Genomic DNA, 13,394 nt, shown 5'->3' with positions numbered 1-13,394 from the left:
TGCGTGCGTGCGTGCGTGTGTGTGTGTTCTGGTACTAGGGACTGAACTCAGGGCTTGGCCTATGTGCTATCCTGAGCATATTTGCTCAAGGCTAGAGCTCTACCATTTGAACCACAGCACCACTTCTGGTTTGCAGGTGGTTAAATGGAGATAAGAGTCTCACAGGAACTTTTCTGCCTGGGCTGGCTTTGAACTGCAATTCTCAGATCACAGCCTCCTAAGTAACAGGCATGAGCCACTAGCGCCTACCCATCACTTTTTATATATAATTAAGTTCTACGATCTAAAAATGAAGCAAACACTTAGAAATTTAAAAGGATTATCTTTTTCAGTTGTGAGGCTTGAACTCTGGGCCTGGACGCTGTCCCTCAGCTCTTCAGCTCAAAGCTAGCACTCTACCACTTGAGCCACCGTGCCACTTCTAGTTTTCTGGTGGTTTATTGGAGGAAGAGTCTCATGGACTTTCCTGCCCAGGCTGGCTTTGAACTGTGATCCTCAGATCTCAGCCTCCTGAGTAGCTAGGATTATAGGCATGAGCCACTGGTGCCAGCAAACAAGGATTATCTTATAGGTACTCTTTGGTTTGGGTATTTTCTGAGTTGTCAAAATGCAACATTTTCATCATAAAAATACATTTTACTGGAAAAATCCTATCTAAATATGGAAAAACAAAACTAAAAATTAACTCAAACTTTACTTCACTATCAAACTCTTTCCCTTAGATGTGTTTATAGTTAGCATTTTTTACATTTTACTAATGAATAACACTACCCATTAATTTAAATCTTAAAACTCACAAGACCTTTATTTACAAAGTGTCAGTTCCACAAGTTGTCATGTCAAAAACGAACTTTACAACTTTGGTGCGGGGGAGGTGGGGGAGGCTGGGAAGGGATGTGAAGGTTAAACAAAGGAGGAGGCTGCAATGCTTGATAAGAAATGTACTCATTATCTTGCCCATGTAATTGTAACCCCTCTGTACAGTATGTTCACAAAAAATAAAAAAATTTAAAAACTTAAAAAGAAATGTAAAAAAAAAGTGTCAGTTCCTCTCTGGAGTTATTAACAGGTATATTTGTTTTTTAGGTATTAAAATGAATATAATTTGTCTACATGAAATTAGTTTTAAAAAATCAGCATCAAAGACAATGATGAAACATTCATGTGCAATGTAAATAAGATATTCTGTTTGCTAGTTCTTTTATTTACTGTGAATGACTGCCTGGCAAAATGCATTATGTGATACTTTCCTCAATCTAATAAATCTATTTCTTAATTCTTACTGTGATATTCAAGTAGCTTAATGGGCATACTCCATCATTTTGACAATCAAGGCTTGTTATGAAATTATTATAGCGCAGCAACAACTCAGCCTAATATTCAAAATAAATTTTAAAAACTAAGCTCATGCCAGATGCAGGTGGCTGGAATCCTACTTAGGAGGATGAGATCTGAGGATGGCGGTTCAAAGTCAGCCTGGGCAGGAAAGTCTGTGAGACTTTTTTTTTTCCAATTTAAAAAAAATATATTTTATTTCAAAATTGAAACCAAGAAAAATGAACTAGGAATTTGTGCAACTGTTAAAGAGTTTCAACCTGGCAAGGATTCAAAAGCATACCAAAAATATAAATATATATGTAAACATATATATATATTTATTTATTTATTTAGATCTTTTTTCTTAATTCAATTTGTCAGAATGCAATCATCAATTTAGTAGCACAATTCAGTTTTTAAAGATAATAAATATCCATTTAAGCAATCAGAATTGTTAAGTGGTGTTTTACAGATCTTTGGTAATATTCATTCATTCATTCATTCGTCTGTTTATTGTGAGACTCTTATCTCCAATAAACTACTTAGAAAAGCCGGAAGTGGTACTGAGGTTCAAGTAATAAAGTACTAGCCTTGTGAAAAAGAATCTCAGGAACAGTGCTTACATCCTGAGTTCAAGCCCAGGACCAGCAACAAATAAACAAATAACAACAAAAAAGCTCAAATAAAAACATTGTATTTTCTTATAAATACTAGAGTTCTAAATGCTAAAAACTTATTTTCCAAACTTGTATGAAAACAATACTTTTCACTTAATTTTGTTATAAACTTTCAACTCTAAAGCATAAAACATGATAATTTTAAAAAAATAGTGATCTCCAAAGCTAAGATATTTATCACTAAACAAATTAGCAGACTATTACCAAGTAGTTTGATGAATTTATTTACAAACCAGAGTACAAAAGGTTGTTTCTTACCCTTAGGCTTTCCTTACCCAAGATTTACTCTTGCACATTTAAAAACATTATTTTACTGACACATTAAATATGGATCTGATGGAGACTGATGTCAAAGAGACTGTTACTCAAACTAAAATAATGAAGTCCTTGTGTCACTGTCATTTATCACTGTATGATAAGAATGAAGAACTTAGAATAACCCAAGAAATCATGAGGAAAAAAGAGTAAAATCTGGAGACATCACATTTCCTGATCAAACACACACACACACACACACACACACACACACACACACACACACACACACACACAGTCTCTCTGTATCACATTTCCTGATCAACACACACACACACACACACACACACACACTGTCTCTCTGTCTCTCTCTCCAAAGCTATACAGTAAGTGAAATAATATGGCACTGGCATCACATGCATATAGAGCACTAAACAGAACAGGGAGCTCAGAAATAAATCTACTCATCTACAGCCAACTGATCTTCAATAAAAACATGGAGAAAGGATAATCTCTTTCACAAATACCAATGGGAAAACAGAAGAATAAAATTAAATCCATACAAATATCAACTCAAAATACTCTATAGACTAATATAAGATCTGAAACTGCATAACTAGTGGAAGACAGCACAAGAAAGTAGTTGTTCCTTGATATTGATGTAAACAATATTTTTGGGGATATGACAACAATATTACAAGGAACAAAAGCAAAAATAGACAAGTAAAGAATTATTTATTCTAAAAAGCTTTAACATAAGAAAGCAAATAACATAATATTAAAAGCTTATGAAATGAGAAAATATTAGCAAACTATTTATTTGGTAAGGGGTTAATATACAAAATGCACCTCAAATAACAAGAGTAAAAATCAAATAACTCATTTTTAAGCATGGAAATATAATTCAACAGCCATTTCTCAATAAACACAACAGATACACAGGCAACCATTTCTGAAAAAAATGCTCAATCATTTAACCAATCATCAGGAAATGCAAATGAAAACAAGTTATCACCACAAACTAGTTAGGATAGTTATTTAGATAGAGATGAATGGATGTATAGATGGTTAAGATGGATTTTGCTGATGAGACATTGATTGACTGATGGCAGGACTATAAATTGGTATAGCCATTATGAAAAACAGTATGAAAGTTCCTCAAAAACTTAATAATGGAACTAGCATATGATACAACAATCTGCTCTCTGGGTATATTTCTAAAGGCAATGAAATCAGTACCTCAAAAAGATGTCTATATACCCACATTCACTGTGGCATGTTATTCACAATAGTTAAAATATAGAAATAATCAAGTGTCCATTAAACAATCCCAAGTAGCTAGGATTACCGACTCGGACACCAAACCTGTCTCCCCCTTACCTTAATTAATTTCTATCTTCTATAATACATTTTGAACGATTTCTTTGGTTTTTCATACATCACAATTCATAAAAGCAGAAACCACCATCTGGAGAACCATTAACTCCATTCTGCTCATGTAGGAGGAAATCTCTCTCTGGGCTCTGAAAGCACAGTTCTGTCCAACACAAGTGAGCTAATTGTGAAATGTTGCCCATATGAATTTTCCTGTTATTGCACTAGGCATTTTTGGGTTTGACTCAACTTAGAAATTTTTCTAAAGAAACTTAACTCCGTAGGGAAAGAGAAACTGATAATATAAAGTGCAACTGAAATATGCATACTCAAACTGTTGCCTTAGGTTACTTTTAACGTGTGATAAAAAAGAAAATGCTCTGTAGTTTTGAGTGGTAGAAATTGGAGATCTGAAAGCAATGTTAAAAACTTAACCAAAGGCTAGATGGCAACTGATGGCATTCCAGGCCTGTTTAAAAATGTCACACCAGAGCCTGGTGTGGTAATGCACCTAGTCTATAGCAAGTCTTAATCTCAAAAAAACTCAGATACACAATAAATAAAAGTAAAAGAAAAACAATCTCATGCTTGGTTCTTCATTACAAGAGCCTTCTTCCCATCACAGAGACCAGTAAAATTTAGCAATTGTGGGCATGCCCAGATTTGTTAACAATTTACCTTTTGGTAACTGCCCCTGTGAAAGAATAAGCTTGCATTGTAATTATTCTACCAAATCAGACCCAAATACAGATAGATGAGATTCTGGCAGATGCATTAGTAAAGATATTTTTATCTCTTTTCAGTCTACATACTTTTCTGTATTTTAGAGGAATAATTGGATGAAACATAAAAAGGAACAATCCTATACAATGCCAATACATTTTTAAAGCTTGTTTTATTTCTTTTAGTGTTAATATACTAGGGCTTCATTTAAGGGCTTCAAGCTCTGGCTTGGCTTCCTTTAAGCTGTGTCTTTAGTCTGGCAGGCCTTTTGCTGGTTTATTAGAGATGGAGTCTTGCAGTCTTTTCTGCCCAGACTGGCTTCAAACTGGTCCTCCATGTCTCAATCTCCTGAGAATTTCAGGAGTGAGCCACTAGCACCTGGTTTTTGTTTTTGCACTATGGATAGAACCCAGGTAGACACGTGTGCAATACCAAGAAGGTACTTTACAATTGAGTAACATCTCTAGCCCTCATGTTATTTGATTTGGTTTGGTTTGAAGATGTGATTTCACTTTGTAGCTCAGATTGACTTTAACTTGCCATGTAGCCTAGGCTAGCCTCTAGAATGCTAGGATTACAGGCATGGATCACCACACCTGTCAAATTCTTTCCACGGACACAAAATAGTATGAGAACTGACTATGTACTAGGTGGGGCACGTTTTAAATATTTAGTATCTTACAGCCTATATTCTCTAAAATAAAACTACATAAAAAAACTTTAAAGGAAAAAAACAGAAAATATCTAATTTTTGGAAGATACACATTTCTTAATAACTCATAGGCAGAGGGTATCATTAAAAAGAATGAGTAATTACAATAAATGCTACACATAGCTGGGCACCAACGGCTCATGCCTATAATCCTAGTTACCCAAGAGGCTGAGATATAAGGATCACTATTTGAAGCAAACCCATATAAATCTGAAAGACTTTTATGTCAAATCAACAAACAACAAAAAGCCAGAAGTGGCTTTTTGAAGCATGCCTCCAGATCTGAAGATCACTGTTTGAAGCAAGCTCAAGCAGATACATCTGAAAGACTTTTATATCAAATTAACAATTAACCAGCAAAAAGCCAAAGCTGGCTTTTAAGGTGTGGCTCAAGGACAGAATATGAGCCTTGAGTGAAAAAAAAAACGAAGTGAGAGCATGAACCGAGTACCACCATCCAAAAAAAAAAAAGGAAAAGAAAAGCTGCAGATAAAAATTTATAGAATGTAACTAAAACAGTAAATAAGTAAATTAATATACTGAAAAATGCTTATATAAAGAAAAATTGAGACTAATATTTAATTAGCTAGGAAAAGAACCATTTATACAATCAAGAAAATTAGAAAGAAAAAAATGAGGAAAAATGAAAGAAAAATGTAAATATAAAGCAGAGAGAAGTCAACAAAGCCAAAAGCAAAAATTTAAGAAAAATAAAATAAGCAAGTAAATACTAATGGGGAATAAAAGCAAGAACCAGCTGGGCACTGGTTGCTCATGGCTGTAATCCTAGCTACTGAGGAGGCTGAGAACTGAGGATCACAGTTCAAAGCCAGCCCAGGCAAGAAAGTTCTCCAGAAAACTGCCAGAAAACCAGAAGTGGAGCCATGGCTCAAAGTAATAGAGCACTAGCCTGGAGCAAAAGAGCTCAGGGACAGCGTTCAGGCCCCAAGTTTAAGTCCCATGACTGATGGAAAAAAAAAAAGGCATATGCAATAAAAATTTATATGAGTAAGTTTTTTTAAAAAATGTAATACAAAACTCCTAAAAAATATTCAAACCAGTTCAAAACTTAAAAACTTGAATAATTCTTTAAGTTTTAAGATTTGTGACAATTATCTAATCAATTAGAAGGCTGATACTGTTCCCACAAATAGTCTTTGTGCTTGAAAAGAAATGGTAGGTATTGTTGTATATGCCTGTTATCACAGCACATGAAAGGCTAGCCTGGGCTATTTAGTAAGGTTGAAACCAGCCTATAATACAACATGAGACCTATATAAACAGACAGACAGACACACACACACACACAAAAACACATACACACATACACACACACACACACAAACACACAGAGAAAAAAGAAAAGAGGGAAGCAAAGATTAATTCAGACAACAAAGATCTGGATATCGTTATCTCAGATCTACTACTTGATTGCTTTGAGAACTGAATGATCCTTCTTCAGCTATAAAAATCAATGATGTTTACCTGAAAAAGGTTAAATATTGTTGCAACACTGAAGCACCTGCTAAATTTTCTTTTTTCTTTTTTTTTGGGGGGGTCCGATCATGAGCCTGAACTCTGGGCCTGAGCGCTGTCCCTTAGCTCCCTCAGCTCTTCAGCTCAAGGCTAGTGCTCTACCACTTGAGCCACTTCTGGCTTTTTTCTTTTTGCTTATGTGGTGCTGAGGAATCAAACCCAGGGCCTCAGGCATGCAAGGCAAGCCCTCTACCATTAAGCCACCTTACCAGCCCACCTGCTTAATTTTCATGAAGTACATTTTCCAAAAAAAATTTCTATGTGCTTGGGAATATGTACTTTCAAATTTCTAGTTAATTTACGTAAAATAGTTATTTTATTTCCTCTTTTTCCCCCACAATAACACTGTTTAGCAACTTAAATTTCAGAATGCTCTAATGGACAAAATTGAAGCTCTCAAAGACGAAGGCAATGAAACCATCACTGATATTTATAAAACAACTTTTAACAATCACGCAAAAAATAACTTTACTATAAAATGATGGGAAGGAAAAAGTTTCAATTCATAAGGTGAATAATTAAAATTTAACCTGACATATCAGGTGCCTCATATCTATAATCATAGTTACTCAGGGGTGAGATCAGGGGGCTGAGGTTTGAAGCCAGCCTCTGTAAAGAAAAAAAATTGTCTCTAGTTAACAAAAAAAAAAAAATGCCAAGAGGGCTGGGAAGGTGGCTCAGTGGTAGAGCACTTGCTTTGCATGCCTAAGGCCCTGGGTTCGATTCCTCAGCACCACGTAAGCAAAAAGAAAAAAGCCGGAAGTGGCGCTGTGGCTCAAATGGTAGAGTGCTAGCCTTGAGCTGAAGAGCTGAGGGACAGTGCCCAGGCCTAGAGTTCAGGCCCCACAACCGGACCAAAAAAAAAAAAAAAAAATGCCAAAATGAAGGTGTGGCTCAAGTGGTAAAGCACTAGCCATCAGTAAAAAAAGTCAAATAATAGTACAAGACAAAAAACAAAAAAGAGCTGGGCACTGGTGGCTCATGCCTGTAATCCTAGCTACTTAGGAGGCTGAGATCTGAGGATCACAGTTCAAAGCCAGCCGTGTCAGTAAAGTCTATGAGACTCTGATATCCAATTAACCACTAGAAAATGGGAAATGATGCTGTGGCTCAAGTGGTAGAGCGCTAGCCTTGAGCTGAAGAGCTGAGGGACAGCACCCAGGCCCAGAGTTCAAGCCCTATGACTGACAAAAAAAAAAGAAAAGAAAAGAAGAAAAAGCAAAGTATACTATGCATCAATGAAATTACTACCATGAAATTCCTTTGAACAAGTTAATGCATGTTAATTTTATAAAGGAATAAAAATTATGAATTCAATTTTTTTTCGGGGGGGGGAGAGTGTCAGTGTGCTGGAGTTTGAACTCAGTGCCTTGCTCTGCTAAGCTGGCTGGATACTAAAGAGCCATACCTCCAGCCCTAAGAATAGCTAAAAAAGTTAATAACAACAAAATAACAACAACTCAATATTAAAAACCCAAGTCTTCATTACAATTAAAAAATAATGAGAAGCATTTTACCTGGCGAAATATCTCTGTGACAAAGTTTACATTGCTTCTTTTGGAAGAAAAAACTCTTCGAACTATTTCAATATCTGTGAGATGTTCTTCATCAATACTACAAAGACTGGATGAGCTGGGTTCTCGCTCTGTGAGAGTACTAGTATTCGAATGAGATTGTTCTGGTTCTGTATTTCTGTCTGCTTTATCGGCATTATCACTTTTGTTTTCTTCCCTGGATACCAAACTAGCAGCTGCTCTCTAAAATTAAAACACAAAGGAAAGAATATTATAAACATTTAACTGAGTATTTTGTTTTTTATCAAATACTGACTAGAGCCAAAGATTTCTATAGTAACTTACAGCACTATTTAAAGTTTTATTTAAGATTCATTCTGGAGGGCCTGGGAAGGTGGCTCAGTGGTAGAGCGCTTGCCTTGCATGCCTGAGGCCCTGGGTTCGATTCCTCAGCACCACATAAGCAAAAAGAAAAAAACCGGAAGTGGCGCTGTGGCTCAAGTGGTAGACTGCTAGCCTTGAGCTGAAGAGCTGAGGGACAGCACCCAGGCCAGAGTTCAGGCCCCATGACTGGACCCCCCCCCCAAAAAAAAGGTTCATTCTGGATAATTAAGTAAAAAGGCTAATAATGTAATGTTTAAGTGATATAAAGAAATTCATAAAGTCAGAAAAATGAATCATTGACTATATATAATTAAATATAGAAAATTCAAAGTTACTAAGGGTAAGTGAAAGAGCTTTCAACAGGGAGGCAGCTAAAGTCCTTAAGAATAAATAACTTACAAGCAAACTACATTGAAATATTTAGTTAATGATAATGCTATTTAAAAAATTTCTGAGCTGGGCACATTTGGCTTACACCTGCAATCCTAGCTATTCAGAAGGCTGAGATCTGAGGATCATAGTTCAAAGCCAGGCTGGGTAGGAAAGTCTATGAAAACTCTTATCTCCAATTAACAATCAAAAAAAAAAAAAGTAGAGTTGTGACTAAAGTAGTAGAGTGCTAACCTGAGCAAAAGAGCTCAAGGACAATACACAGGCTCTGAGGTCATACCCCAGGACCAGCACAAAAAAAAAAAAAAAAAGAGCAAAAATTTTGTCAAACAAAAAACAAGAAATTGACAAAAAAGTTGAGATAAAGCTAAAAGAAAATCTTAAAAAAAACAGAGAAAAGTTTTTTATTCTAGTAAAAGAAATTTGTTTTACCATTACTGGAGATCAAACCACACCCTAGAAAAAGACAGTGATTAAATGAATTACTACCATCATGTAGTAGGTTTCTCATGACTTTGTTGTATGACAATACTTTCTGGCACCGTATTCAATGTTTGGTCTCAGTTTCCTCATCCATAAAGATTAAATAGATGATTTTAAATTAATCATAACAATAAAGTCTAGGACATTATTAGGACTAGAAAATACTGCTTCACTTTTTGTATTTAATAATTGCATGCAGAGAGTTTGAGAAGCATACAATGTGATCTGCTATTCTGGCAGAGGAATAAAAGTCACATTTTTTAATTCTAATGAACTAAACATGCTTCCTATCTTAATTTTGGAAGATTTAAACAGTTATATTAAAAAAAAAAACATGGTTAAGGATTTTTCAAACTTAGTAAAAATTTTAAAAACGAAGAGTTGGATGCTGGGCGCTGGTAGCTCACGCCTGTAATCCTAGCTACTCAGGAGGCTGAGATCTGAGGATCGCAGTTCAAAGCCAGCCCGGGCAGGAGAGACCCTGAGACTCTTATCTCCAATAAACCACCAGAAAACCGGAAGTGGCTGTAGCTCAAGTGGTAGAGCGCTCACCTTGAGCTGAAGAGCTGAGGGACAGCACCCAGGCCCAGAGTTCAAGTCCCACGACCGACAAAAAAAAAAACGAAGAGTTGGAGAGATAACCTAAATGTAACAGCACTTCAAGTAGAATTCAAATACCAGCACTGCCTCCTTGTCACCCAAAAAACCCTCAACACTAGCACTGCCTCCTTGGCCTCCTCAAAAAACCCTATTAGTCTAACCTGAGGAAAGGTAAATAGGAAAAGTACTATAATTTACACAAACAGAAAGAAAACATACATGAGGGGAAACAAACTAAGAAAAAAGTATGAAGAATTTGATCTAAAAGTGTGATGTGGAAAATTCTAAAAACAATTCATAAATTTTCGGTAACCTTTATAAAAGTATATCATTATAATTATTTGATTTTATTATTTATTATTGCTATTTGAATTTATTGTAGTTGTTGTCACTATTCTCTTAGTCACTACTCTCAAAGTTACTATGTTGTTAATCTCTTAAACTTACTAAAGTTTAATTTATAAACATTACAGTATATGTGTATATATACTGTATACAGTATATATGTATATATACATATGAAAAATACAGAAATATAGCTAGGTTATAGTAGCTTATGCCTAATAATCCTAGCTACTCAGGAAGCTGAGATCTAAGGATCGTTGTTTGAAGACAGCCCAGGCAAGAAGGTTCTTGAGATTCTTATCTCCAATTAGCCACCAGAAAACTGGAAGTGGAGCTGTGACTCAAAATGGTAGAACACTAAAAAGACTCCGTGACAGCACCCAGGCCCTGAGGTCAAGCCTCATGACCACCACCACCGACAACAAAAAAAAGCAAGTATAGGGGCTGGGAAGGTGGCTCAGTGGTAGAGTGCTTGCTTGCATGCAGGAGGCCCTGGATTTGATTCCTCAGCACCACATAAGCAGAAAAAGCTGGCAATGGTGCTGTGGCTCAAGTGGTAGAGCACTAGCCTTAAGCTGAAGAGCTGAGGGACAGTGCATAGGCCAGAGTTCAGGCCCCAAGACCAAGAAAAAAAAAAATATATATATATATATATATATATATATATATATATATATATATATATATATACACACACACACATACATACACACACACTTTATATATACACATATATATAGTGTATACACTATATATATAGTGTATACATTATAGTATATACACATATACTATAGATATATATGCACACATATATATATATAAAGATAGCACATGTAAGGTATAATGTCAATATTATCCATGGTTTCGGTAACCTGGGGGGCCTCTTTGAATATATTTTCCAGGGATAGAAAAGTATTATAACTAAAATACATAAATAAGATTAACATAACTAAAATTCTATAATCTCAAAGTTTTATTTTCTATTAAGAAAATTATTACTTCTATAATTATTAAAATTTGAATTTATAAAATATACAAAAACATTACTTGTTTAAAATGCTGTATACTTAAGTCAATTGTAATCAGTGAATTGAATCTTAAGAGCCATTTCAGTCTTCAACATTCTTGCCTCAATTGTGTATTACCTGAATATTCTTTGGCACAACTTCACCTTCCATCCCAGGAATATGAGGTCCTGTATGTGGTTTTGGTTCTAGCCAGAAAGAAACCAGCCAACGAATGACAATAACTCGTGCTTTAATGAAAGGCTCCTTTGTACAATAGATTGCTTCATTGGTTTCAGCATCCTTCTTTATCATGACATAATGTGGCTTGGGTCTTATCTGTGGAATATCTATGTAAAATGAGAAAAAAATCAAAACATAAAAGAGATAGTATTTTTTCTAGGTATTTTGAAACATTTAAGGAAACACTAAAATGCTACATTTATAAGTTTATAAGTCATTTTATAAGTAGCTTTATAAGCCATTTATAAGCGGCTTTAGTAAAGAAAAAAATACACTTCATTAAATGTTATCATTGAACACAGAAGAATAAACCACATTTACTAGTATCATCAAAAGTTCAATTAACTGGACATGATGTCACATGTCTATAATCCCAAGATCTGGAAGAATGGGGCAAAAGGCTCATAAAAGAAGCTACTTGTACTATACATTAAGAGCCTGAATCAAACAACAAAACAACAGTTCAAGCTGGCCAAGGTAACTCACACTTGTTAATCCTACTCAAGAAAGAGTTGAGAGGATCAAGATTCAAGGCCAGCCCAGGCAAAAATCTTGAAACAACTCCATCTCAACCAATAGCTAAGCATGGAAGTATTTATTTGTCATCCCTGCTATGCAGGAAGCCTAAAACAGAAAGATCATTGGGATAAACAAGAGACCTATCTCAAAAATTAACTGAAGCAAACATGCCTGGGGCATGGCATAAATAATAGAGCACCTGCTTACAAGGCAAGAAACCCTGAGTTCAATCCCAAGTAACACTATTTTTTTAAAAAAGGTCACTAGATCTTGCCTAAGAGAAAAAAATAAACCACTAGAACCAAGCCATACATAGTATGAACTTTTGCCTGTTAATTGTGTAATTTGGCATTTAAAGCATCTTTCTATCAAACAGATATTTTCTGCAGACAGATTATCAATGTCATCAGTCTGCTTCATTTGTCCACAGGTTCTAGTATTAAGAAACCAAACATGGGCTGGGAATGTGACTTAGTGGTAGAGTGCTTGCTTAGCATGCATGAAGCCCTAGGGTTGATTGCTCAGCACCACATAAACAGAAAAAGCCAGAAGTGGTGCTGTGGCTCAAGCAGTAGAGTGCTAGCCTTGAGCAAAAGAAGCTCAGGGACATTGCGCAGGCCCTGAGTTCAAGCCTCAGGACTGGCAAAAAAAAAAAAGAAACCAACACATATGCTGGCAAAGCCACAAAATATTAGGCAAGAATAATAAATATATAATAAGGCTATTATTCATATAGAATTTGGATAATACTAAATTGAATCTTTGAGGGATAAAAACAAGCTATGAGTGGCTTATAGCATGTAAACCCTACCTTCTTAGAAGCTGAGATAGAGGATAAAGGTTCAAGGTCAGCCCCGGCCAAAAATGAAAAAAAGTGACAAGACCTCTTTTTAACCAGTAGCTGAATTCAGTCAAAAGCGCTTATTATCCTAGCTTCATTGAAAATGTAAACAGAAGGATCATAATCAAGGTCCATTCACAGGCCAGTTGCAAATTAGTTGCCATCTCAGAAATAATTAGCATTAGTGTACCCAGTAGCTCACACCAGTAGTCCTAGCTACTTAGGAGGCTAAGACATCAAAGATCATGGTTCAAAGCCAGCCCTGGCAGAAAAGTCTGCAAGACTCAGCTCCAATTAACAAGCAGGGAAGGAAGGGGAGAGAGAGGGAGAAAGGGGGAGAGAGAGGAAGAGAAAGGGAGAGGAGAGGAGGAGGAGGAGGGGAAGGAGATGGGGAGGAGAGGGATGGGGAAGGAAGGGCAGAGAGGCAGAGAGAGAGAGAGAGAGAGAGAGAGAGAGAGAGAGAGAGAGAGAAACAGA

General features: G+C 35.9%; 1 protein-coding gene across 1 annotated transcript in view; it reads right to left on the bottom strand.

Moving 5' to 3' along the window:
- Ralgapa1 (Ral GTPase activating protein, alpha subunit 1 (catalytic)) overlaps positions 1 to 13,394 on the bottom strand; it is a 255,284-nt gene that overhangs the window by 170,196 nt on the left and 71,694 nt on the right. Inside the window, exons 6-7 of the mRNA XM_013012238.1 lie at positions 11,456 to 11,664; positions 8,112 to 8,351 (exon numbers count right to left, since the gene is read on the bottom strand). Of these exons, the coding sequence (XP_012867692.1) occupies positions 8,112 to 8,351; positions 11,456 to 11,664 (449 nt within the window). The remainder of the gene's footprint in view (positions 1 to 8,111; positions 8,352 to 11,455; positions 11,665 to 13,394) is intronic.

Source organism: Dipodomys ordii, unplaced genomic scaffold, assembly GCF_000151885.1.
Source record: "Dipodomys ordii isolate 6190 unplaced genomic scaffold, Dord_2.0 Scaffold16, whole genome shotgun sequence".
Classification (NCBI taxonomy): Eukaryota; Metazoa; Chordata; class Mammalia; order Rodentia; family Heteromyidae; genus Dipodomys; species Dipodomys ordii.
The sequence above is the reverse complement of the archived record's forward strand: the minus strand, read 5'-3'. Positions and strand labels throughout refer to the sequence as shown.